The sequence below is a fragment of the Rhamphochromis longiceps genome, linkage group LG7, assembly GCF_057381845.1.
Source record: "Rhamphochromis longiceps isolate RC_006_pf linkage group LG7, R_longiceps_female_GT1.1, whole genome shotgun sequence".
Classification (NCBI taxonomy): domain Eukaryota; kingdom Metazoa; phylum Chordata; class Actinopteri; order Cichliformes; family Cichlidae; genus Rhamphochromis; species Rhamphochromis longiceps.
In genome coordinates, this window is record NC_140563.1 from 17612950 (window position 1) to 17640853 (window position 27904).

Here is a 27904-nt window from a genome sequence, read left to right on the forward strand (position 1 = left end):
GACAATTTCTTCATAGAAAATGCTGACTCCGCTTCCCCTGGACACATTCGGCATACACCGTAAAGCATATTAAGTGTACCCTATGCAGCCGTCAATGGTGGAGAATCTGCTTAACCAATCAACAGAAACTATTTAGAGGACCAAAGGACAACTGGCCAATCGCAGCGAAGATGGAGGATCATGTGACCATTGTTTTTCTTTCGACTGTTGATGTCACATCACTCTGGAAATTAGGCATCGGGTCGAGCAACCTATTACACTCCCGTAAGGTGTTATGCTTTTGTGTTATAGTTAATCAAGGATGACCGTTTAATAGAAGGATTAAGTGAATCTGGTCTCTCGTGAAACAGCAAAACAAAGGACTGGTATGCCTTGTTGTTTTGTGTGCGGCCTGTATAAAAGCTAGCGTTTAGCGGTACTCTGTTAGCTAGTTGCTGATGTTGACATAGTTAACAGTGAACCTGTTGTCCTCTCACCTGTGACAGTTAATGAAATAGTGTGCTTGTTAAAAGTTGAGCGATACTCAAACACCAGATTAACAAGAACTCTTTTGGTATTTTTTTCTGTTATGCAATTGTTAAAAATATTTTATTTTTAAATCGATTCATTCCAAAGGGCTTTATTGACTTGCAAATTTAAGTCAACAATTTACTATAAACAGTGTGTGATACAATGATAGATTTGATATAGCATTACGCTCTGTGGTTATTAATTCTATACAGTGTTTCCCTTATTGGGTGTATGTAGTGGTGATGTAAACTTTTTTTTTTCATTACCAGGTTAATGAATGGGGAAAGCACGGGTGTACTCTTGATATTTCTTCGAATGGGTTAAACCCTTGTGGACTGAAAGAATATGAATCACAGATGGGCTTCAAATACCTGGGTGAAAATAAGTAGAGCATTGCTTATATGGCAGTCCCATGCTCACAAACCAGCAGCATCATTGCCTTTGTGTGGTGTGTTTCACTGTAAGAGTCATGCACAGCAGCCCGTTTTCCATAAGGAATGCTATCTCAGCTGGAGGCACATTCACCACCTGAGGGCCAAGGGTCGCAAGGTGGGGTTCTTTAAAGGTAACCAAGTTAGACATCGGCTTGGCCTCCACACCAGCACCCTGTATTTGAACACTTCAGCTTCAAAGTGGTCTGCTGGCCTGAGCCGACATATGTCTCGTGTCAGGAACACGCTGGACACAGTTTCCAAAGCTGTGAGTGGGACACATACAGAGCTGATGTCAAAGATCTCCAGACTCAAACCTAATGCTTTAAAGGCTGATAAAAATGCTGAAGCCAGTGTTGAGACAAGGCCCAAACCTGATGAGAATACAGTCACATCCACTTACAATCCTTCTAATGCTGCTCTCTCTCTAGCATCAACTGCTCAGAAACCTGTTGTTCAGAGATCTTCTGCCAATCCGTCCCTTTCCACTTCTGCCACATGTGATACAAGTTCCATTACCTCCACTCATGCTCAGACTTCTACCCAAGAGACTGTCACTGCTATAGTCCCAACTGTAACGGAACCGAGGGAGAAAAAACTGAGACGTATTGCTCCTGGCGTCAAAGCTACTCGTTCCAGGAGGCAAGAGGAGCTCCAGCCTTCGCTGAATGATTTGGAGAGCAAGAGCACAATGCCCAAACAATCCACAGACCTCTTCCATCCGAGCACCTTTTCAGTGAACCTGGGTGAGACTTACACCTATGTAGCAAATCACGTCAACTCATACTTTGGCAGCAGCATAAACACTCAGGACAAGAAAGAAGAGCATCTTGAAAGCTCTTCCACTTACTCTCAGGATCAACAAACCTCAGACCTCATGCCGGTGTCTAATAAGAAAGACCCTGCTCCCCCAAAGAGGGGTTTAGGACAGTACCTGTCTTATTCAGCTCCAACTGTGCAGGCATTTGTTGGGAACTACATAGCACCTTTTGTTCCTAAGTTCAGAACAGGAGAGTCCACGAGCGCTGTACTGGAGGAAAAGAAATCAGAGGACGTGTCAGTGAAACAGGCTGAGGTTAGTAACGAGCAGAAGGCTGCGGAGGAGAAAGCCAAGAAACTTCTGCACCAAAGGGAAAAGGTAGGGCTTACAGCACAGCAGTATTTCTTTCATAAATTTTTCCTTTTGTAGTAAGCCATATATTTTTAATAACCTGTTCCTTGAGAATCCTACGGGCATGCTATAGGACTTTCTGCTTTCATTCTACTCAATATAAACTTTTTTTCAATAGTCCCAGATTTTGTGGGTTACGCTTTTTGTCTGTGTTTGAGTGAAACATTATATGCATATTAAAATGATCCAGTATAGTATAGTGTAATACAACAGAGTGTCCACAATTAAAACTCAGACCAGCGCACTTGTTATTCTATATGTCTATTGGAAGGATGTTGACTTGCTGTTCTGGGAGTTCTGGGAAGCTACATTCAAAAATAACCCCCTTGAAAAGTTACAGGGCCACAGAGAGAGGGCGCTTTATAGGCTTACGGGGGCCTTTATGTTGTGGAGATCTAAGCAAGTCTGACATCTAGTTTGTGGCAATGCTGGATTGACTTAAATGTGCATAACATACATGGTCTTAGATATTATTATAACATATTAAATAATATATCAAGCACATACATAATATTCACAGCAACCACCATACCTGCCTAGTGAGGAATAAATGTACTGTATTTTTTATTTATTTATTTATTTTTGCTTTTATGTCACAGATTATTGCAAGAGTGAGTGTGGACAATCGAACCCGGGCACTGGTTCAGGCTCTCCACAGGGCATCAGATGTAAAGGTTTATATCAACAGGGTGGAGGACTTAAGTTACCACCTCTTGGAGTTTCCAGAGACTCGTGGCGTTGCAGTGAAGGTGAGAAATGTAGCAGTATGTGGCGAGGTGTGGTCTGTGGCTCAGCTGCAGGGGAGGGGTGGTGCAGTGGGTTTATGGGGCAGTGCCAGGGGAGACTGACCAACACAGCTGGAGATCATGCCTCCCCTATTTGGGCGGCACGCCAGGATCCGAGAGGATGAGGGAACTGAAAGCAGACAGTTGCGGGCGCGCAATTGTCGCAGCAACTGTGCGAACCAGCCAGCAACAACAACCTGAAAAGGCAAAACTGTAAATAAAGAGCTGAAAACACAGAAACACTGTGTGGGTGTGTGCGGCGTACACGAAGCCAATTGCGTTACACAGTAAAGATGGTTTTTCTTGTTCATTTTCCAGCAGATTAACATCCACACGTGGGTGATGTTTTTTTATAGAGAGCTGACGGAGTTGTCAAAACAGTTTTCAGCAGCATGTTTCTTTTTATTTACATGTTAATTTCCACGTTATGTATGTACGGTCTGCATATGCTGTGTGGTCAGTTGCTGAGCTTCTGCAGCATTAGCATGAGAATCATATACATTATGCTTTCTGATTGTATTTGAGAATTCTCCGATGCTTGCAAAATGTCAGTCTGTGAGCTGCGCTCAGCAGGTTACACACAGCTCTAAATGCAGACTGCACACTGTTACATAGATTTATGTCACATCAGTGATACCACAAATACTAATCTAGAGTATTTTAAACCAAGGTTGTTTTTCTCTGTAAATTCAGTTTTTGGTTTCTCATATTGTTGAGAGCCTCACTTTGCAAGTGGCTACAGAAATAAATGTAATGATATTTAAGTTTTCATGCACTCATGCTGTGAGGGGGGAAAAAGAATCTCTTCAGACATCTTCGGCATTTATTTCGGTCACATTGCTCAGTCTGTTTGCAGTACCTTTAGATGTCATATTTTATTTATGATCAAGGTTTTACAGATGTGCAGTGGTCACACCAGTATCGACCCCCATCCATTTTTAACCATGACAACGAAGGTCAACATTAATTTCTCATTGCAAATTGATTGCACTGTGTATTTTTTGCTAAATTCAGTCTGAATAAATAATGACCGGTGAACGAGCGAAACTGGTTTCAGCCTTTTTCATGGAAACCGTGGGGATGACCTCTGATTCAGTAAGCGTCGATAGTTTGTGCCCTGGTTTATGTAACTATGTGCTGACTGATATCAGGCAGCAGAATTAGATGGGATGCAGGGTGAGAAATACAAGGAAAGAGTAAATCTAACAGGAAGTAATCATGATGCATTATCAAAACAAGGAGAATATAATGCACAATCAAAAAGAAGACTGTTTATTCATGCATGCCTGAACTTTGCTTGTTTTCATATTTGTTCACCCGTTATGATGTTGAAGTTTTGGTTTTGAGAGCGCAGCTACGTCTCGTAACAGAGAGACGGTTCACCTCTACATTCCTACTATCTAGTCCACACCACTTCATGGTGGATTGACAGCATTTTCTGTTTCCGGTGCTGACTGTCATGCTATGTTTGTATTTGTCAGGAGAAAGTTATCCCTTGCCTCCTCCGTCTGGAACAGGCTAACGATCCGGGTCTGAGAGCAGCCGTTAGAGAAGCACTCGCTCTGGTGGGCTATCATAAACCTGTCAAAGGTAGAGGAATAAGGATCTTGTCCATAGATGGAGGAGGTTTAAGGTACACGCTCGGCTTCACTCCCCTGCCCCCCACACTCATCTTTACTTTAAGATATGAGTTGATGATATCAAGTTTATAGTGTCAAAGGTTGTACACTTCTTCTATTAGTCTTAAATCTTGTGCTCTTGATGATGAGTTGGTTACTAATGTCTCATGCATGTATCCATGTATTTGTCTGGCTTTCTACTTTCAGGGGAATTGTTGCCCTTCAGACGTTACAGAAGCTAGAAGCCCTGACTGGGAAACCCACTTACAAACTGTTTGATTATATCTGTGGTGTCAGCACAGGTACGCTGTCCTCCTGCCCTACTTCTGTATAGTCAGAGGCATGTATATGGATTATCTGAACAAAGTGCAACACTTAGCAGAGTACAGGCAGCACTGACCTATTTGTTGCTCTGCTCTGAATTTCGACCTCAATTTCACCAGCAGCCCCTTTCCTCTCAGTCTGGGTGAGAACTAATATTGTACAATTGCACAATAAATTTTGCTTTCATTACAGTTGATTTTAAATTCATAAAATGAATTCATAAAATTTACAAGTATTTTACTGTCAAGTACATTAGGTGCTTCCTTGATGTTAAATCACCACAAGGGGGAGCTGTGGACCAACCTCAAACTGATTAAAAATAGATTAAAAGCCTGCTGTTTATTTGCAAAGCACATTGGGCTTTAATCACTGTTAGAAGTTTCTGTTTGTCCAGCATTCTCTCAGTTATATGTTTTAATCTCCACCAGCTGGAGATTAAAACACTCACTAAATCTGAAAATTTTCAGATTTAGTGAGAGTTGTCAAATGTGACAACACGCCTCCTAAATCAAATGGTGTTCTCACACATTTAGAAACCTATTGGGGCCACATCTGGCACTTTTGCCCACATTGTGCCATTGTGACTCCCTAATCCTGTTGGCAATACTTGATCAGTCTTCTAACCATGTTATTCCTATTCACATCCTGTAAACTGATCTCCAAAGCATCTGGTTATAACAGATGATCCTTCAGTAAGTTTCCTTCCAGTAAACCTGGTTCATTACTGTATGAACATCATCTTTGAGGACGAGAACAAGCTGTTCCTCGATGCTTTCTCAAAGGATTGTCTGAACCTCCTCTACCTCCTGTTTACAGCAGCTCAATTAACAGTACATCTCAGTCACTCTCATTTGAATGTTTCTGGTTGTTTTAACTCAGGTGCTGTGCTCGGGTTCATGCTAGGCATGTTCCAGATCCCTCTGAAAGAGTGTGATGATCTGTACCGAAAGCTGGGCTCAGATATTTTCAAGCAGAATGTATTTGTCGGCACCATGAAGATGGGCTGGAACCACGCTTTCTATGACAGTGAAGCGTGGGAGAACATCCTCAAGTGAGTTTTGCTGTTATAGTTCATGATCAGTGTCTAGATGAGCACCTTGTCTTTCTCCTTTATTGTGGTGCCATGCAACAACAATGGCTCTTCGACAGCCATGGGAGCAATTAAAATACAGAAATGCCTAAAAAAAAAACAACAAAAAAAGCTGCTTGTTGAAAAAGTCTGAAAGCTATATTACAGAATAAAGATTACTGTATGATTAATCACAGTCAGCATTCCTTTGAAGGGAACTCATTTACCTTTAGTCATTATGCTACTCTAAACCCTCTACACTAGAAAATAACATCACCTTTGTGAACCTCCACAGAGAGAAAATGGGCTCTCACCTCATGGTGGAGACTTCAAGAAACCCTGACTGCCCCAAGGTGAGCTTTATGAGATGGTCTGACTCATTATTCCCCCAGCGTGTTTTTTGCCTCACCTTGTTTACTTGTATATTACTCAGAAACCTTCTTTCTCCATTTCCCTCTCTTTACTGTTCTGCTTGACAGATAAAAATAGGCTCTAAAGCCATAAGAAAGTGGGCCTAAAGAAGAGTATATGCTTTTCAGATGTCAGCATGTCTCCTCTGAGGCTCAGAGCTCAGTGATGACATAAAATTGATCTGTCAGAATGTCGACCTAGATATTATGCCTGCATTTCTTGTCTGCTTTTGTTCAACTACAACCTGACACTGAAAAAGAAAGTCACCCTGTATGTTGATGCCCTCACCCACAGGTGGCAGCTGTGAGCACCATTGTGAATCGGGGCACTCCTCTGAAGGCATATGTTTTTAGGAACTACAACCTGCTGCCTGGGATGTGCTCACACTACCTTGGGGGCTGCCAGCATCAGCTTTGGCAGGCCATCCGCGCCACATCAGCAGCCCCCGGGTATTTCCAGGAGTTCCCTTTGGGGAATGATCTCCACCAGGTCAGTCCCATTCACAGCTGTTACGAAGGGAGAAATCCTCCTGATACTGGCTGTACTGACAAATTTCGCCAAACTGACATTTTTATTTATGTCAGTTTTTAATTTAGCTGGTTTTATATCAATGCGAGAATGAGGCAACATAGGATTTTATAATTTATACCTTTGCTGTATCTACTAGAGATGGACCGATCCGATATTACGTATCGGTATCGGTCCGATACTGACCTAAATTACTGGATCGGATATCGGAGAAAAATAAAAAATGTAATCCGATCCATTAAATATCACGAAAGCACCTCACAAAACTTGCAACACGCCGTAACTCACCTCAGAACGTTAGCACGTCGGAGCAGTATGCATCACGTGATAGAGCGGCTGTGGCATGCGGGACCTGTCGGTGGTCTGGATAGCATTTGGAGCTTTGCTAACAACCCGGCATTTCATCTCTGACAAAGTTATCCCGAGAGAAGTAAAGCAAGTGTGTAAGTCCATCTCTGAATGTTTGTAAAGCATTCCTGCGTTAAGCTTAACAAACGACTGCCTCTTCTTGCTGCTACTTCAATCATGAAACTGCTTAACGATCAGCTGATCGGCTTTTCTGTCGCGAGTCCGTGACTCTAGTTTGCTTTTGGCCCACTTTGCACCAGAAAGAGGAAACCAGCGGCTGAACAACAGCAGCACGTTTAAGCTTGATCAGCTGTTGTTAGAATTTATTTATTATTACTTTCTACTCGAGGATCTTTTTCTACGTAGCTGACGGCTGGTAACTGTGCAGGGGCGGATCTAGCAAAGTTTAGCCAGGGGGGCCGATAGGGCATTAACAGGGAAAAGGGGGCACAAAGACATACTTTTCTTTCTTATTCTCATTTAAAATGTCTAGCTTTTAATAAATAATTATCTGACACCCAAAGTTTTAATTTGATGTAAAATGAATAGAAGTCAATTACTGTATATAGTAACTATTAAGTCTAATATATATACCCTAGTAAGCTATAGTACTTTTTCCTTTGGGAAGGTACCATCTGTGCAGTCTGCAATTTTGTTGAAGAAAGATGTTGAATCTATTTAATATTTCTTGAAAAATAATTGATTTCTGTTCATTTTTTTTCACACTGCATCAAATTAAGGTTGATTACGTCGATTAAGCATCATGAGGTGGAGCGTGAGGGGTGGTTCCCTATTTTTTATTTATTTATTTTTGTTGTTGCTGGGAGTTGGAACCCTATTAGTTAGGTTGCTTAATATTTATGCTAAGTACTCTTTAAAATACCAGAATAGGGAGGATGGTGTAGGTTTAAGTTTATTAGATTGATCAGTATTGCTGAACTATGAAATTTTTTTTTTTTTGCATACAGGTATAACAGAATAGCTTTAGTGTAGTTGTTGTTTTAAACTTGAGTATGAACTTATACAAAATGCAGCAAGATATTTAAAAAACAGTTTTGTTGATTAAAAAACACTATATCGGATTCATATCGGTATCGGCAGATATCCAAATTTATGATATCGGTATCGGTATCGGACATAAAAAAGTGGTATCGTGCCATCTCTAGTATCTACTTGGAGGCTGAGGGCCACTGGTGGCCGCCAGTATTTTTGTTTTTATTTTTATTTATTTTATTTTGTTTTAAATGTTCTTTCATATTTAGCTTAGTTTTAGTAGACGAATAGCCTCAGATTTGGCATATAAACTGTACTGTTGGTTCAACATGAATACAGTTTGTATAATTTGACCAATAGTTCAGGGTTTATAGTCATTTTAGGGAAAACAGATTTTTCCAGTAAAGTTTTTCTAGTCCACATCCTATAATTACTTCTGTTCAGCAACATTTTGACAGTCAGAGCGTTACACGTACTTCATGCACTCAGCCAGAAGTCATTGTTGTCACAGCGTGCCATATCGAAAGACCTTTGCTGGCCAGCTGAGAATTGCGCTGATATTTAGTGTTCATGCAAATTCTTTTTTTCAACTGCAGTCCGCTGCTGCAGTATTAAAGCTTTTAGTCTTGGTCTTCTAGATTAACATGCCCCGCACAGTCAGTGTCAATGCTGGAGAGTTTCGAAGGATTTTGAGAATTCTAATGAGAAAAATTCTCTGCAGAGCAAGTGAGAGGGAGGAACTCTATTTCCTTTCTGTTAGTATTTATTTCCAGTCAGCTACATTTTGACAGAAGAATGAGGGGTAGAGTCGTCGTGAGACGCACTTAAATCCATCTCCATTAAACAGGTTCGCATTAGCCATCAGCAACATAACAAACCACCAGTCCATTTTGCCATTTTGCTGATCAATAAATCTCTGTTACGCAAATGGAATGGCAGAAAGCACAGACGATATAAGAAACCTTATGAGGAAAGTCACACCAGAAACTGGGTAAACGTCTTGTTTTATTTTATTTAGAGTAGTCATGCTGCTTATTTTAAAAAGGCAAAAACACAGGTGGGAAAAGGTGGGGAATAATGTTCCACTACAGTCTAAGTATTCAGTTGACGTAGCCTGTGTTTGATTTGCCACATACAAGTGTGGGAATCTCCTTAAATTTACATTAAAAACACAGATGAACAGACTCTGATGAACTTAGTGTAGATCCATCACACGTGAATGAGAGTGTGTTTACATCAAAGGCAATATCCCACACAGGCGAGCTCTGGCACTCCTAATTGGAAGCTGTGTTAGGTGTGCAGGTGAATGAAGTGCAGGGAGAGAGAATGAAAGAGACTGGATGATGAAAACCCACCTGTTGTGGGAGATTTCCCCAGCATGTCGTCTAGCAGGTCTCCCTCTGATGCATAAATTATCCCAATCCAGAGCTTCCCTCATCACACAAAACTGTGTGACTGCTACATCTGCTTCATTGGAAAGAAAATACAGACAATCTAATTATGGAGCTGCTTTTGCAAAATCACTTAGTTGGCGGCCAGCAGGAGGCCTCGTACTTTGAGATGAGACGCCATCAGTAGTTTAATATATTTAACACATCTGACATGAAATCAGTTACAGCTGTTATATTTTTATTTCAAGTCTGTCAAGAGAAAATTCCAGCTGAAGAACTGAGTAAAATTAGAAAGAGCTCTTGGTAAGAAGAGCTAGGGTTAATTTTAACCTAAAAAATCTCTGAAGAATATTCAAAGGCCTTGACTGAGAATTCATGTGCATACGGAGCGTTTGCACAGCTCTTGCAGTTTTGGGAGTGTTTTTGCTTGTATTTACTATCCTGAAGATGACTTACATTTGTATGTAACACCAGGATATGTCTGGCTACCAAACGTGTATATTTTAAAGCACACCTTATTTGTGGTTCCTGAGACACTGAGTTCATGCTGTTTAAGCTGACATTTACCTACCCGAATTCCGTGTTTTGATTTCTCATTTCAAATTTTAAGATCTATTGAGATGTAAGAGGATAAAATAACTTGCCTAAATCAGTCAATTTAATTTAATCCTAGTGTATCAAAGGCTTCATGGTATCTTTTTGGTAAATTCGGATTATGTTGATTTTGATATAGGCATCATATGAAGTTAGACTCACAGATAAGGACAAAATTATTAGCAAGGGATTTTCAACATTGCATTTCCCACCATACTAGTTTCTATAGAAAAAATAAATGATATCTGTTTGCACACAATATCAGAAAAAAACTCAATTACCAGGGTCAATATTATTAGCCCCCTGAAAAACAGGAGATGGATATATGAAGTTACAGTCACAGTGTTTCCAAATGTCAACTAGAGTGTGAAGTATCATGAAGAAATTCAAAAGAGAGCTACACAGTACAGAACAAGCCCAGCAGAGGGAGGAAGTGAAAGATTTCAAAGACTCTGTCAAGAAAAACAGTGATAGATGTGTCTAAAGACCCCAGAACAACTGCCAACACACTAGTGAAAGACTTGACCGAGACAGGTGTTGTAGTCTCGAAGATGACAGCCACTAGAATCCTGAATGGGCTTCAAAAACAAAACTCTACATCTGAGAGACACCTTTAAGTCAAACTGAAGTATGCCAAGAACAACCTGGAGAAAGATTATGTAGACTGGTTATATCTGGAGAAAGAAAGGAGAGGGGTACAATCGAAACAACGGCATCCCCACAGTAGTGGGACTATTATGCTGTGGAGATGTTTCAGGGCATCTGGAACCAGGAATCTGCTCAATGAATGAATCAAGAAGAAAGCAGGATATGTGAAGATTTTGAAAGGGAAATCTCCAGCATTCAGCAGCAAAACGCGGTCCAGTTCATCGCTTTGTCTCTTAACACAATGACACAAAATATGTGCCGCTACTGGTGAAGATCTACCTCCAGAAACAAAAGAGAACATTTCTGACTGGCCTGCACAAAGCCCTGACTTGAATGTTAATGAAAATCTGTGGGGTGAACTGAAAACCTGAGGTTCATGCCAGAAGATCAACAAATCTGGAGTAGCTTGAGAGGTTCGCCAAAGAAGAATGGGCTGGGTCACTCAGGTGAAACTTGTTGAAAACTAGTACATAACTGCAGGCTATTATCCAGCAAGAAGGGTACAGAATTAACTATTAGCATCTGGGAGGCTAAGAATTTGACCCTGAAATTTTGGATTTTTGTCAAATCAAAAAATTTTGTGTGTGCAAAATAAAAATAATACAAGCATCCAAAATAAAACCAAGATGTTTGGAAAAGTTCTCAAAGCGCTTAACAGCAGTCTGTCCAGGCTGTACCCCGCCTTTTGCCTTATGGGAGCTGGGATGGGCTCCAATCCTGAGAAGGATAAGCAGAAGAGGATCAGCAGATGTTTAACAGCACATTAGAAATACTTTTTTAAAAAATGACTTTTTTATAGAGAGCTAGTAATTCTATCCTCATCTATTTGTCAGTTTTCTTTGCTGAAGCAAAGACTACTTTGCTCAAGCTAATGGAAACCTGAGTGATGATAGTTCAGATGTAATTTTAATGAGTTTCTAATTATGATTACACAGTAAAATCCAAGAGCAGGACCCGTAACAAGCTCCTGTTCATATACGGTTTCTGTTAAGCACTCTAATTTCCATGTGAATGTTTGACCATCTTCAAAATGCCACCCAGTCTGATGACTTATTTGGTGCCTGCTTGAGACCAGTTGTGAACATAACATGCTGTGTGTATGATGTCAGGATTCCCTAGAGAGAGAGTCATCTCACTCTTTTCCACCGACGCCCACAGACTTTCCCACTTAATTCAAGCCCTCAGACAATCAACCTTTTGTGACAGCAAACGCAACAGTTGTAACGGCATGTGCTGAACGAAGGTTGGACTTCTCAAGCAGCTTTCGAAGACAGATGAGTGTTTGTTGATGATTCTGTGAGTCTGCAGGCTGGAATGGAAACCTGATGGAGAAGCACCTAGATTCTATAGATTCTTTCTACTAACACTGGGAAAATTGTAACTTGGAGCGAGACCTTTGAAGCAGAGCCATGGCATTATCAAAGCCTCACACTCGCTACCATAGCCGTGGAGATCATCCTTTAGTGAGGGGGGAACAAGGGAAAAAGAGGTGGGGTGGAGGATAGATGAGATGAAGCGAGAGAGGAGGCGCATGTTCCACATTAAAGCTCGCTCAGTTATCTCGACTCTAAAGAACACAGAAGTAAAAGACTTCAGACATTTCACAGGGGATGCCAGGGCATGCCAGGAATGGTGAGGAGGACCCATTTTTTGTTTGTTTTTTTGGCCTAGTTGCCATGGTGTCTCCTGAGGCGATGGGAAGGAATGGGAGCTTGTTTTGTGCCCACCCCTGCCAGCATTTGATGGGAGACATTGGACTAGTGGACCACCACCCCCAGCGCGACCCCTTGGAGCCCCAACGTGGCACCATGCTCAGCCGAAAGGCTTCACTCAGCCACAAATGAATAGGTCACATCAGCCCTCCCATACGTATTTGTCACTAATGAACGAGGGAGTAGACATAAATTAGTACAGGAAGGCATTAAATGTGGTATCTGTGACTATGAATGACGTGAAAAGCAGAGGGGCTTTCATAATTAAATGGCATTCTAAGGTGTAACTGAAGAGATCCTAACATTTTAATTCTTTTTTTTCTTTTCTTTTTTCCCCTCTTAAAGGCCTCTGGAGATGGAATTATTGGTCATAAATGATATATTTGTATATGGCACTAACTCATATGAAGCAGAGAGGAGAGAGGAGATGTTGTAGATTCAGGGTGTGAATCAGAGCTTTTAAACTCTTTCTCATCCCTGCTTGCTCTTCCCATGTTAAGCCCTGGGAACTTGGCCTGCAGACTGTTAGAGGATGGAGCTCACATTTTAGCCATGCTGCAGACAGCTTCCTCTTCTGAGACTGACTCAGGATCTTTGTCCTTTGAGAATAAGTCCCATCTCCCATTTTTAACAGGGGTGGCTTGAGGGGCTCCAAGAATGTACCTACTGTAAGTAGAGCTGCCTTATGAAAACACATACTTAAGCAAAAGTAATCGTTTCAAAAGATGCCAATTGTCTTTAGTTTTTATTTATTTTTTGATATAGCCTTTATTCATGCAGGTAATCCCATTGAGAATCAATGTCTTGTTTACAAAAGAGACCTGTTTCAGACAGCGTAATAAAATTACAACGATAAAAAAGCTAAAATTATCTAACGTTGCATCTCGGCTACTGTAATAAAATACAATATGAAAATAAAGCTTTAAACTAAATGAATCAGTTTGTTATTGTAATAGCAAAAAGGGGTGTGAATAGGTTTCAGCATAACACAGACTGATGCGAGCCACACAGTTCACTTGATTAAAGTACGGCAACTCATAAAACAGACACTAAATAATGGCAATGAGCGCAGCAGTGTGAGGCACAATGAGAGCTGCTTAATTCTGATTTGATAGGCAGGCATATGTGAAAACCTTTCGTAGCTAAATAAAAAAGTAAATCTCACATTTTTGATTGGCGATATTATTTTCTACTGTCTCATTGAGGCTCAATGAGACATAATAAGGTGATATTTCATTGTTAATTTTATTAAACTCTGCAAACAGCATATTTGTTCCTTCACTTCTCACATGCACTGACTTCAGAGCAGCGCTCACTCATTCACTTACTGCACTGCAGTTATCTGTTAATCAGACCTGCCAGTGGTGTTGGATAAATTCAAAAGTGCTATAATTATAATTAAATGGAATTAAATGCAATATTATACAATGTTGTGAATAATTTGGCTGTTATTTTGTTCTGTCATCATTAATAGAAGGGCAGGAGATAAATAGTAAAATTAGTAACATAGTCAAGCATAATAGAGTTGTAGGAGTGATAATTCTGCAACAAATGACTCGAGTGAGAGTGAAACCTGTGCTTCTTTAAAACTCCTCTAACAAGTGCATTTTAGTTGAAAGTTACACTTTCTGAGCTATGTGCACTTGAGTAACTTGTTAGCACCCACCTCTGATTGTCACATCACCTCTGTTTGCTCAAATCGCCTTTTCTTTCTTTCTTTTGTTCTGTAGAACACACTTTTTCTCACATGCACAAACACTCGATTGAGCTGGCACACTTGTTTGAGGATTATGCTGGTCCACTTATTATGTTGACTGACTGCTGTGTGGAAGCTTCAGCAAATCTTCCTCGTCTCTGACCTCCCTCGCCTTTTCACAATTGCGCATCACATTCAGATGACTTCTTTACTGCAGACCCTGGAAAGAATTCACGGCTTTAAACCTCGCGTTGCAATATATTGTCACGGAGGTGTGTCTTCCATCATCCTCTTAGCAAAGCAGCAGGGTAATCTAGTCTAAATTGTCCAGGGGATGAGTTTTGAAATCATGCTTTTTAATATGAATCTGTCAAATATGTGCATAAGGCCTAGAGTGACTTTAGGCTGAGTAAATATGGAGGAGAGCTTCTGAAGGCATTTATATCGCTTCATGAATTGTCACAGTTTAATCTCAGCGGCTGCAGTCGACAGGGATGATTCATTGTTTCAATATTGGGTGTTCATGTGTGGTCGTGTATTCACAGAACGTGTGGGAAAAGGTAACTGTCTGCAGTATATCTCAATTGTTTTGGCTGCCTGGGGGCAAAGCTGGCACCCTTACAGATGAGTCCTTCTTCTGTTTATAGCCTGGGAAGATGATTTGAACGTCACGGTGACCTGAGGGGCCCATAAAGCTATAAGGTCAAGTGAAGAGCTAGTCCATGGAATTACTTAATATGGCATGAAGCCCTTTGACTTGACCTGGCCACCATTTAGGACTGGTGCTCACACCGTTTCAGTTCCATCCTTGCAGATCACAATGATGCTTTTTATGTGTATTGGAAACCATTTGGGGAATTCATTTTGGTCAATGAGCAGATTTATTTCTCTGATTGCACAGGCAGTGACTGGGATGGCTTCATTTTGTGTGCAAATGGTATGAGTTGATTTGGAAGATTCATAGTTGTTTTTTTTTCCTGGCAGCCTAATTATCTGCTTATCAAGTGAACGACCATCTCTCTGGAAAACATTCTGGTATTGTGACAGACGTAATCGGATGTCCATGACTTATGTAATTCTTCCCTAATTAATCATTTGTGAGAAGGGAGCCTCATTGGCGGGGCATCATAACAAATTACTACAGAGCTTAGTGCTCCTCAGTCCATCCCTGTCAGAGGAGCAAAAGAAGAAAGTGTAATGACTAAAGCTTCTCCCCAGAGCTGAGATTTGAATGCTACACCAGGCTCTATTTCAAAAGGTTCACCTCATTTAGATTTAAGCTGACGCTCCCTCCTTTTCTGTGTTGTGGTCGTTCATAATGAACCCTTCCACAAATGAGTATTGAAGGTTTACCCACGGGTTAGAGAGGGAGAGGGATGCAGAGGCGCACAGGCTGGATGAATAGGATGAAGTTTGCTGTCCCTGCTAATGGGAGCTGACATACATTGGGGCGTGAAATGACTTTTAGTGATCTCACGATAGCACCTCTTTGCTATTCAAATCAGCTCTTCCCCCTATAATGCAGCTTAAACTGACACAATGAAGATAAGCTCCCAAAAGTTAATGACAGTGGAGACATTTTTTTTAAGCAGCAGTGTAAATAAATCATGCAAATCTCAATATTATTCATTTAACTGAGAGAAATTTTTATTCCAGAATATACTGTAAGAACAACATCTTTTTAAAGCCATTCGGTTTTTTGAAAAAATGTCCCCCTGGGTGTGGGAGCCCCAATTAGGTGAAAACTTGGTATATTTGCATACAGACTCATAGAAGTGATGAGCACATTTGTGAATTAGCCATTAGACCCTGAAGGGCAAAGGCGAGGCTAAACGAGCTTTGATCCTCAGAGTAGTAACTAACCCATAACACCGGAAGAAAGACTCAAACACTGTCACAGGAAATCATTAAGCTTCTATGAAAGCCAGAATTCAGAGCTGGCATTCCTCTTTATCTGATAGAGAATTTAACCTCAAAGGGGGTTAAATGATTGCTACTGACAGGGGTGTACTCTCTGAGGACATTAGTCTGTAGACACATGGCATTCCTGTTTACAGTGACATTGAGTCATTTCGAGTATAAGCAGCATTACAGCTCTAAATCCTCGTAAATGGAAGTGACCTTTGCCTCGCGTCATGCTGCGTGTTTGACAGACAGCTTGAGTGGTGCCATTTTGCATGCAGCCTTATTTGCAGTTTGTCCCAAGTGGATCATAGTTTCAGCTTAATTCATCATCCAGATGTGCTCTGGCCTCAAGAATCTTTGTGTGAAAATGTAGTACTGGCCAGTGTAAAAAGGTAAAGTATTGGTATTTGTATTGGCCAATGAATGAAAATGGAAAAAGTTAAAGAAAAAAAAAAAGACTTTTCACCTTTCAACCATGTTATAAGTGTTGATGTTGCACAGTTTGTCCACCAGAGGGTTCTCTGCGATTTTACTGTTGGTTTGGAAAGCTGCAAACACAACAGTCATCTAATCTGAGCAGACTCGGGCAGAGCGTGAACGAGTGAATAAATAATACGTGTAAGAGTTGTTAGGGAAATTCGTGGAAAAAAAAATTGTTGTCCAGTACATTGGAGTATTGAATTTTTAAATTGCCAGATCTCGTTATTAGTATAAAAAGTCCTCTATCGGTTGGACTTTGATAAAAACAGTGTGTAGAGTATCTTAGTCTATCAGGAGTTGCTGCTGTCCTGCAATAGCATGCAACAAATCCCAAGTAATGCTACTTTTTTCTTTTAGCAACACTTTAAAAAAAAAAAATGTGTAAAATTATTGTCAAAGCAACTATTGTTTGTGTCTGCCATTGCCTTACAGTACTGTCGTATTCAAATAATCCAACAACCAAACCTTGTGATGATTGGCTGCAGAAGTTATGCAGTCTCAACTTGCAAACTCACCTGGCCTAGCATTCCAGGAAGCATAAGTACAGGAAGCTTTGCAAGGCTAAAATCAAACTCTAGCTGACTCGCTCATCTTCTGGTTCTAGCTTTTGCCATTCAATTTATCGACTTCCTGCCCTTGACTGTAGGATAAGAGGTCAAAATAGTAGAGCATATAAAAAGGCAACATGATCTCTGGGCAAGTCTGCTCCTCTGGTGTTGGACAGATGGACAAGTATGATGTCTTGAGAAAATTACATTAGAATGCAACCAGGCAGTAGCTAGTAAGCATGCCAACTTCATTAGATTTTTCTGCAACACACTACATTATAGTCTTTAATATAGTCATGTCTGTTTCTTCTTAACATTCTTTTCACAGTTTCACTTATTTTTAAATGGTTAAAAAGTTGTTTTTGCAGTAATAATGTTAAATAGTGCTCCTGTTGGAAAGTCGGGGTACTACCAGCCTGTTTGGACACCTGCGTAAAAAAGATGACTATACAAATGACTTTTTTTTTTTTTTTTTTTTTTTAAAGAGAGAGAATACAGAAAGAAAGCCTAGCAGTCTTTCAGTGATGCAATAGGTCTTTCTATCAAAAACATATTTTTCATAATTGCCTTGACCTTTTTTACCCGCTCTGGGCTCGTCCAGCAGGTGCACTGAGATGCAGACAAGCTAAAGCATTAAGTCCCTCGCTCAGACAACCATTGCACAGTCTGCTTTTAAAGTTATATGCCCTGGCACTGTGTGCAAGCGCGACCACTGCGCCTCTGAAACTTGCCCCCAGCTATTAAGCACAAAGAAGCCATAACTGGACCCGGACTGTTGCCATCATTGCCGCAGAGTTCAGAAAATGGAGCCTCTCACACTGGGGTGAGTGATAAGAAAACTGCTTAGTTGTTTTGTTACCAGCTGGGTTTGACTGGTGCCCAGTGCAGCAAGTTCCCCTAAGTCTCTATTACGGGCACATCCAATCCAGGCATTTTCCTCTTTTTCTTTTTTTTTTTTTTTTTTTATGTGATTCATTTCTCGGTCTGCCAGACAACCTACTGGTGCATAATGATGTGCTTTGGACAAACGGCCACCTCAGCAGTTCTTCTATGCTCTGTCACAGAGTGAAGCCTTCTTTGTATGACTTCCATCTCAGCCAGTTAAATGGTGCTCTCTGAGGCTCTGGCTCTAATTATTATCTCAGCAACTAACTTTTAGATCATCGTAGTAATGATTGATTACACATTATCATAACAGATTATTAGACACACGTGTCTTTGTAGTTTTTCATGTTAGTTAAATTTTAACCACTGCAGTAGTTTAATGCTTGGCAGTGTCTTTCTATCTTTATGTCTGTCACTCTGTGCATAAATAGCAACAACAAATTCTGGCACAACTTCACCTACTTCCAAGGTGCATGGAGAGGATGCAGGAAGGTAAAGAGGAACAACTTTATTAACTGACCAACGTCTTTCGGCTCGTGGCTTTCATCAGGGTCATAATAACATATAAATCAATTTGTTTAAATAAAGGGAAAAAAAATCCCCTTCCCCCATTTTTATCGTTAATGGTCTAGTCCAGTATTCACTTGGGCTGCGACTTAACCTATTAACCAATACTAACCTGTTATACGTCAGCTGGTTTACTTACTCTGTGAATGAAACCATAGAGAACTATTGCAAAGGTTATCCTGCCATTCTTTTGTACAGATGTTATTGACCTCTAATGGCTCTTTCACTGAACATGTGTCACATTTTCTCAGTTATTTCATTCGTCCTTGATAAATACGTCTGTGGTGATGTCTTCAGAATGTATGCTAGGTCCAAGCAGGTATTCAAAACCTGAAAAAGTTTAGTTGACTATCACAGAAAAGTAAGGAGATGAAGCGTGTACATAATAATTTTAGTGATATATAAATCCATTCATATCTCATGAAATTAGTCAGTTTTCTCTTGATCTGCTTATTGGTGTGGTATTAGCCCCCTGCATTGTTTATGAGAGAATGCCTGAAAAAGTGAACTATACAAACTGTTAGAATAAAATGTTAGCAGCATTGTGTAAAGCTTCCTCCTGCAATGGGTTTAACACACTAGTGTCAAATGAAGATGTTTTATTGAATCATGTAGGTAGTCTAAATAAATTTCTTCCCCAGATTGATTTACCAGAGTCAGTACTTCACGCCTACTCGTGGTGTTGCTTCAATGAAGATAAAGTGAACTGAAGTCTGGTGAAACTGAAGAAACTTGCCGAGGAGAGCGGCAACAATTAAGCAAAGAGACAAGTTGAATAATGGAAATAACACACAGAAAAATTGAGAGCATAATATGGTGATTAAATACACAATTTGTGCTTTTTGCAGTTACACTATAGGGAATTTTTTTTTTCTTGATTTCTTTTCTTGATATCAATGCCATCATTAAAAATTGGCGTGCAATATATAAACTACTGTAATAATCATAACAGAATCATAATTATATCAATACTGTGATAGGAATGAAATGTAATGCGAGGTCAGCAAAGTGTTAGTTTCCCCATCTGTGAGTATGCACGGGTCTGCTTGAGCCCAGCTAAGCTCCGTGTGGACGAACAAATGCCTGAACATTTTTTGGGAATCCATGCACTCATCCACGGGACAGTAGAACACAGTAGAAACTACTGTCTTTGCATCCTCCAGGCAGTGTGCAGTACTTGAAATTAGTGTAATAGGAATGACTGCTCATGTCTGCAGCTGTCTTTATCCACCACCTTACTCTGTGATTTGACCTTCCAATGAAGATTTTTTTTACACTTTTTATTTTACGACAATACAACCAGAAGTTATTTATCCATTTGATTCATTATTACAACACCAGCTATAGCCTGTAACTCATGATATCTGTGGTCAATGAATGCCTTTATGATTAATACAAAGGCAGCTGGCTCTTTGTCCAAACTGAACAGATCAATCATAACCTTTGTTTCTACTCAAATATCATTAAAATGTTTTGGGAGGTTTTGTGTGCCTTTCTTTCTTTCTTTTTTTTTAATGGAAAATGTGTCTTTTAAATTGTATTTATTTGCATTTCTCATTATAGTATGAACTGATGACACAGACTTGCTTGATCTGTGTCAGCACAGCTTTTATCAGTGCAAGCGAGCTGCTGACAGTGCAGTTGACGCAGAGAACTCTGTGTCTAAGTAAATCATAGCTGAGCTGCAAGTGTGTCAGTAAACCCTTAAACTTGTTTTACTGTTATCTAATGCCAAATCAATTCTCTTTAGCACTCCAGGTTTTCGTAGAGAACTTGTACATTAAGTTTTTCAGTTGTAACGGGAGCTTTTCCTCCAGTCCAGCTACAATAGCCAGAGCTTTGCAATTTTATGTTGGATTAATGGAACAGTTTTCCATATCGCACTCTCAAATTTATACACGCGAGGTGTTTTCCCCCATTGCTGTGTGTGTGTGTGTGTACGTATGCCACACGCTATCAGAAATGCACACATTATTGTATGCACTGAGCATGTGCTCTCGATCAAACATGTGTGTACACGGCCATGTAAACAAGCACCATTCGCTCTACTGTGTCCCTAGACATTTGGGGCCCTGCGGCTCCCAACCCCCCCAAGCTCGGCTTCCTTAATGAGAATGGGCCCTTGTGTGTTTGATCCTGGTGCCAGCCCTGCGGCCCCTCAGCCTCATGCCTATTCAACAATTCTGCAGCCTCTCCAGTTACTCCCCCACTGCCTTGGGTACAATATGGATCCAAAGCGAAAGCACTCATGGGCAGTTGTTCGATATCAAAGCAAGTCTGACTGAAACTGTGAGGGGAGGGGAAATGCTGGGACTCTTTGTTTAATAGACTTACAAGCAGCACTAAAGCTGCACATTGATTGATTGATTGATTGATTTTATTTTTCCTCTTCACTTTATCAGATGTTCTTCTGAAATTTTGTCTATTGACTGTTAAAATCCATGAAAGGTTTCAAACCCCAATTATTTGGTTTCACTGACTTTGGTGTTGGCATGAAACACCAAACCTAGCCTGTAAACAGGTTGCCTAACAGCACTTTTGGGTTTTTTGTTGTTGTTTTTTCACAGGATGGAGGTCTACTGATTAACAACCCCACAGCACTTGCTATACATGAGTGCCAGTGCTTGTGGCCTGACACGCCTCTGGAGTGTGTGGTCTCGCTCGGTACGGGTCGCTTTGAATCTACTGGCAAAAGCAACGCTGCATATACAAGCCTCAAAACAAAACTCACCAACGTCATCAGCAGTGCGACAGACACTGAAGGTAAGGATGCACCACAAAATGATGGCGACCTATTGTGATCGCCAGTGTTTCACAGCTTTGACAGCTGCTAAATGTACAACTAAATTCTAAAGCACACCTGTGTCAACCAAGGAGTGATGAAAGCCTGAAACTTGCCGTGACAGGATCAAGTCATAGTGTAAAGATGGCTGCAGTACAAAAAACTGTGAACTGAACTGCCTTTGTTTGCAGTGTTGTTTCAGGTCTGTTTATAGTATTTCCTCTACACAAGAAGATTAAATAAATGTACATTAGCAGTGATCATTCCCTGTTTCTGTTTCTTTTCTAAGGGGGAGATTTAGGATTTTTGATGGTATCTTTTTAGAAAACACTGCACCGCAGGTCGACTTTGTTCTAGATAAATCCCACTGTGGCCCTTTGTAGCGGCAACCTCTTTGTCTCCTTATCACCTCTAGACATGGGCACTTCTGCTGTGCCTAAATTTGGCTTGTTCCCCTCCCTGTTGCTGCTGTGGTGCAGTGTGTGTGTGACCTAGATGCTTCTCTGCACTTGTTCGTCCTGTATTTTGGGATTAATCCCTTTCCTAGCTCTCTTGCGGGCTTTTGTTATTTAGAAACAGCAGATTAGAAAGAGTGTTTATCACAGATTTCCTCTTTTTCAAAAGCTTTAGTGCTCGCAAGCCTCCTAGTTTGTCTTTGGTGTATCAAGCTTAGCTGTGTTTGTTGTTGCGGATAGATAAAGCAGATCTAATAGGGTTTCAGTGACAAAGATGGAGAATATTACTTTTTATATATCTTCAGACGTGTTTTGGAAAAATGACCTTGGGCCACTCGTTCTTGAAACAGCTGTTCCTTTTATAAAGACCTTGTACATCCAATATACGTGCAAACTGTTTGCTTAAACACAGTATCCTGTGTTTAAGCAAACAGGTTGCATGTTTCAGTTTGTTTGGTGAATACATGGATGTCTTACAAGACACAGAAACGAGTCTGAAAGGTTTGCAGCAATTCTGGAGTCTTTGTGTTATTGTTTTGTGTTTGGATTTCCATATTTGGTAGGTGAAAGGTAAAAGGGACTTTCACTAGGAAGGTGATGATATCACTATCTAACAACTAATCCTTTCTGCAGAGGGAAAATAGTAGAACACTTTTTAGCAGTTGGCATCCAGCTCACTGCACAAGACCAAACTGTTTATGATTGACAGTATAAAATTTTGAATAACGAGTGCTTTATTAAAGTAATGAAAACAAGGTTCATCTCTGATTTAACCACATGCATTATCTCTTGTGAGTAAGCTGTTCTTGTCTCTGTGTATAACTTTTCAGCACACAATAGTCTAACACTGATTTGCTCTATAAAAACTCTCCAGATCACCTCCAGATAAGTTACTCCTTGTAGAGTTTTGCAGAGCCTTGGAGACGGTTGGTTTTAATACTGTGGGAACTCAGACAGAAACCTTTTTGGGTGCTTCAGGCCTGTTTTGTTACCCGCTGCCTGTTTGTTTGCATTTGTAGGATGTTGATTTTAAACTGCTCATGCAAGGCAGATGAAAACAGCCGTGATAGACAGGCTAGACATTTTCACTTGGTGTTACCTCACACTCTAGCCCTGAGCGCTTACTCAGTGACACTTGTAATCCTATAACAGCGCTGATAGATAAGGTTTGACTTTGCTAGCCCCTAGTAAGGCAGTATGAAGTGAATTGTGTTTTAATTTTTTTTATTCTCTCTTATATGACCTCACTCTTACTTCTCCTTCCCCCTCCAGAGGTTCACGCCATGCTCGACGCCTTCCTTCCTCCAAACACTTACTTTCGCTTCAACCCCTACATGAGCGAAGATTTCTCCTTAGACGAGAACCGCCAAGAGAAGCTCAACGCGCTGCAGGCTGAGGGCTTGCGTTACCTAGAGAGGAATGAGGACAAGCTGAAGAAGGCAGCTCGTTTCCTGACCCGAGAGAAAAGCTCCACCCAGAAGATGACTGACTGGGCCAGGCTCAGGGTTGATATGTATAATGGTCTGCCCTTTTACTCGTCCAAGTTTTAGATTCCACTCGAGCCACGTTTTTCTGGTCCACACGAACCTGGAAACTTACCGAGGTCCAAGTGTCATTTTTATTGCCCTGTAGCTCTGAAGAACATTATGTATGTGCACAAGTAGATAATGTATACAACATGCCAAATGCCACCTCCTCACTCTCACTTGACACTGTGATGTGATTTTAGTTTAAATGTGCTAACATCTGTGGCAATGAAGATTTATCCGATGTATAACACTTGACTTAGCATAGCATTTAAAGAAGATCTTTTAAATGGCTTGTCGATTTAGAAGCTCCGTGAGTAGAGATTCTACAGCAGCTGATGGCAGTAGTTTAACATTTAAATGACTTCTTTGCCAAAATGAATGCCGATTTTGTGTTGCAGATGCTCAGTTATCTCCAGCCGACAATTGGCTTAGGTTAAAGACTGAACTAAAGACTGAAATTTGTCTGGATTCTTCAAAAGGTAATAAAATCCAGAATCTGCCTGGGAAAAAAACCTACCTGTTCTCAATTTAAGACTTAAAGCTAACGTTAGCTAACTAGCTGCTGGGACTTGATAAATATTGGTAAAAGTGGTGTCGATGTTCTAACTTAACATTCTGATAACTTTATCTCCTTTGATGTTCCTTTCAAACATAGAACACAAAGACTTTATTTCGCAGATAAGCTAGTAATGGTGGCATTAACAATGATCTTCCCACCATGTGGATATTTACTGATCATTTACTTTTGTTTAAAATACTGAAAACCAGTACATCCTCACAAACCAGTATTTATATTCTCACATAAAAAGAATATATATATATAGATGGACTTCATGTGTTGTTGAGTAAATGTATAACTTGTAAAACTGCATTGTTAAGAAAAAAAGTCTAAAATTAATAACTAAAATTTGCACAACAAATACAGCTACTGCTAAACTGTGTAATTGTATTTTGATAAGAGTAACACTGATACACGAGGGGCCCACATGAAGCGTTACAGAGCTATAAAGTATGTCAGTACAATTTACATATGATGATAAAAAATAAAGATGTCTATGGGGAAAACACCTCAGTGTGTTAGTAAGGTGCTAGGCTACCACAGCAGCTTCAGTGGGCTTTGGGATTAATTGTACATGTCACTCAGTTGGTATTTTGTTGATGAAGTGCTGTTTAAGACTCCAAAATGTCCTCTGGCTGTTAAGGAATATTTTCTACAGTTTTTCATTCTTATCATAGATAACTTGCATCCACACAGCCATCTTCATCATCTCAAAGTCTCTGCAGTATGTTTAACCTGCAAAAAAACCAACACAGCCTAACAGAGAGGCCCTAGGGGTCAAGGGTTTTTTATGTTGTTTTTTTTGTCACGTGTATGTAAATTGTGATAAGGATCCAGCTAGAGCCTCACTGTCACAAAGCGTGAATTTTTATGTGTTATTTAAACTGCAGAGTATTTTTAGTTCAGTTGTTTCAAGCGCTTTTATCATTGTGTGCTTTTATTGTTCAGTTTTCTGGAATCCCTGCAGGCTACTCACATTTTCTCCTCTGTCTTTAGTGTGCCCTCTTTCCCTTTGATGACTGTTCTCAAAAGCCGCTTTCACCCTTTCCACCTTGAAGTGCTGTGTTTTAGTCCCGACTCTACTGCACTGTACCGTTTGTTGAAATCACACAGGGTTTATCTGATGGGCTGGATTAAAACAGATGGCTGCTTATTGATTGGCTGGGATGTAAAATGATTTTCGTACGCTGCTACTTTTGCTGCACATAAATGCATTGCAGGCGTCCATTTCGACGCCTAACCTGGTCACGTACCGTATTACTGATACGACATTGTGTCGGTTACTCCCAGAGGGCTTGCAGCCAACACAGATATAACCCAGATTAATATAATTCCACTCATCTCTTGTTGGTCCCGTGTAAAGAATGTTTGAGAGTGTAATTAAAACCCACTACTGAACTGCGCTGCATTCTGCCTCCTAATTGTATGAAGATTAGATTATTGTGATCGGAGGAAAGCCGCAGCTTCTCTTTACTTCATCCCAGGAAGTGAGGAGGTGGAGGGAAGAGGCTATCAAGTACTCAACGACTGCGTAATTACGACTGCAGAGATCTGAAGTGATATTCACCCCCCACTTTCTTGGCTCACTGTCCAGGGTGCTTGGCTTGATTAGCTCATTCTGATTTGAAAAATTGTTACTTGGGCACATAATACAGTATCTCTCAAAGGTTTCAGGTCACAAACAGAAAATTTCACATTTTCCATGGAAACACGTGAACAGGATATATATTTTAATATAGGAGTAGTTTATTTCTTTACATGTAACTTAAAGAATTGTTCTAACACAATTCTGCACTCCCATCCTAGCTGTGAGTTTGGTGAGGAGATCTGGAGACATTTAAACCCTCGATCATGTAAGTGCATCCCACAAGCTGTTCCCTGGTTTCAGATCCCTTTTATCCCGCACAGATTTCACACATTACTGCAGCCAAATTGTTGCATTTCCTCCACCATGCTTGAAAGATGAACTCAAGTAACCCTAAAGCATCTTTTCCTTTGTTCTGCATCTCACAGATGGTGTTTTGTTTGGCCCAAATGCCTCTAACTTAGATCTGTGTGTGTAAGTAACACTTTCTTCCCAGTATCTGGACTTGCTGGCCGGCCTTAATCACTTCTCTCAGTGGCCGGTCGCTGATATGGCTTTTTCTTTCCAATCCTGCCTAAAGGACCAGCATCGTCTGAGGTTCCCGTTCCTTGTCTATTTTTGCCCAGTTGTGCACCGAGGCCTCCCCATTCTTTTTCTATTCGTGTCATTCTGTTCTAGCCAATTGGCACAGCTCAGTGAAGAGCACACATTGTATGAAATCTTCAGTTTGATGTCAATTTCCTGCATGGATTAGCCTTCATTTCCCCAAGAATACTTAACAGGAATATTGTGATGGCTTTCAAACGCAAAGTCTTTTTGTGTTTTGGCATTTCAAGATTACAGTCATAACTTAGAAATACTGATGCTCAGCCAAGAGTTTGCAGTTGTTCCAGTATAACTGGATTTTTTTTTTTTTTTTTTTAATGATCCACTAGTATTTTAGCATGATAAACTTGAATTAGGAAAAACATCTTGGCTTTGTGAACTAACCATTTAATTCAATGCAATTTAATGTTCTTTCATGGTAAAACAAACACACTTTCATTTCAAGAATGAGGACATTTCTATGTGACCCCAAACTTCTGAGCAGCAGTGCGAGGAGAGATATACGTGTGGTCAGTGTGAGTGTGCGCTTTTTTCTCTCAAATATATGTTGTTGTTTTTTAAAAAATAGGGGTGTATTTTCCATGGGAATATAATTTGAAGGCCTTTCCCTGAGCTGCCTGTCATAACAGAGAAGAAGGTGAGACGAGATGACTGTACAAGGCTGTGCTCAGGCACCTGGGTAAAAGCTCTGGCCAGATGGATGGCATTTCCCTGCAGCATAAACACAGTGCTCTGACACAGCTCTCCACCAACTGCTTACACGCATGAAAACATATCCGTGGCCAAAGACAGTAGAGGACACAACAAACAGCGTCACTGGTAGTCTGAAATGGTACACCTTATAGGTCATTCAAATATGTTGTTTTATCTAGAATTTAGCAAAAGGGCAGAGCAAATAAAAGCAATATGGTGGCGCTGAATGAATATAGCATAAAAACAGTTTCATAAACATTTTTCACTGCAAGTAGAAATGAGACAATCATGAAAATCACTATGTAAATCATCTCTGGCTTCCTGGATTAAATAGTTAAAGTAATTTCAGCCTTGTAGTGTTGGGAGCGAGCTATTCTGCAGTATCTGAGTCTGAGGAAAAGGCACGAGTTCTTTCCTGTGTACAAAAACAGCCTTTTGCTGCTTATTCCACCTATACCAGCTGCTGATGTTTTGTTTACTTTCGCCTTATGCAGATTCTACCGAAAGCAAGGATTTTGTGTTACGTCTAGTATGTAAACAAGAAGACTCGTACAAGTAAATCCCATTCTAGAAGTTTAGAGTGCATCTAAATTCCTGAAAGGCAAAAGCAGTAGATTTGTTTTTGTTTTGGGGTATTTTTTGGGGGGTGTAAATTCACAAGGCAGGTCTTTTCACATCAAGTCTGGTATAGAGCTCATACAGCAACCCATCGTTCAAGGTTCAAGGTTCAAGGTTCTTTATTTGTCACATGCATAGTTATACAAGTATAACACACAGTGAAATGTAGCCTGACACGCTCCTCGACATGTGCAAAACAGGATAGACAATATAAACATATTTAAAATTAAAGGAATTGAAATGTACATTGTGCCTTGGTTTAGTGTCCGGAAGAGTCCTGACTCAGTCAATTATAGATGATGTGAGAGGGCGGGTGTGTGTGTTTAGGGCACGGATGGCTTGGGGATAGAAGCTCCTCTTGAGTCTCTCTGTCCTTGCCCGGAAGATGCGGAACCTTCTACCAGATTGCAGAAGTTGGAACAGTTTGTTGCCAGGATGGGACGGGTCCTTCAGTATCTGCGC

General features: G+C 40.5%; 1 protein-coding gene across 3 annotated transcripts; it reads left to right on the plus strand.

Moving 5' to 3' along the window:
* The first annotated feature begins 137 nt into the window (after nt 1-137).
* LOC146665147 (calcium-independent phospholipase A2-gamma) lies at nt 138-25337 on the plus strand. 3 transcript variants are annotated; one of them, XM_085412643.1, is made up of 10 exons: nt 138-264; nt 780-2079; nt 2712-2861; nt 4379-4530; nt 4724-4818; nt 5720-5891; nt 6205-6262; nt 6615-6809; nt 21183-21378; nt 23125-25337. In XM_085412643.1, the coding sequence occupies exons 2-10, from the start codon at nt 856-858 to the stop codon at nt 23400-23402; spliced, it is 2520 nt and encodes an 839-aa protein (XP_085268769.1). In that variant the 5' UTR covers nt 138-264; nt 780-855; the 3' UTR covers nt 23403-25337. The 3 variants fall into 3 exon arrangements, with proteins under 3 accessions (XP_085268769.1, XP_085268768.1, XP_085268770.1); XM_085412642.1 differs by having other exon boundaries at nt 208-365; XM_085412644.1 differs by having other exon boundaries at nt 210-269.
* Nucleotides 25338-27904: the final 2567 nt, after the last annotated feature.

Coding starts and splice junctions, on each gene's coding strand:
- LOC146665147 (XM_085412643.1), top strand. CDS start 856: ATGAATCACAGATGGGCTTCAAATACCTGGGTGAAAATAAGTAGAGCA. Junction 2,862..4,378: donor CTCGTGGCGTTGCAGTGAAG/GTGAGAAATGTA, acceptor TGTATTTGTCAG/GAGAAAGTTATCCCTTGCCT. Junction 4,819..5,719: donor TATCTGTGGTGTCAGCACAG/GTACGCTGTCCT, acceptor GTTTTAACTCAG/GTGCTGTGCTCGGGTTCATG.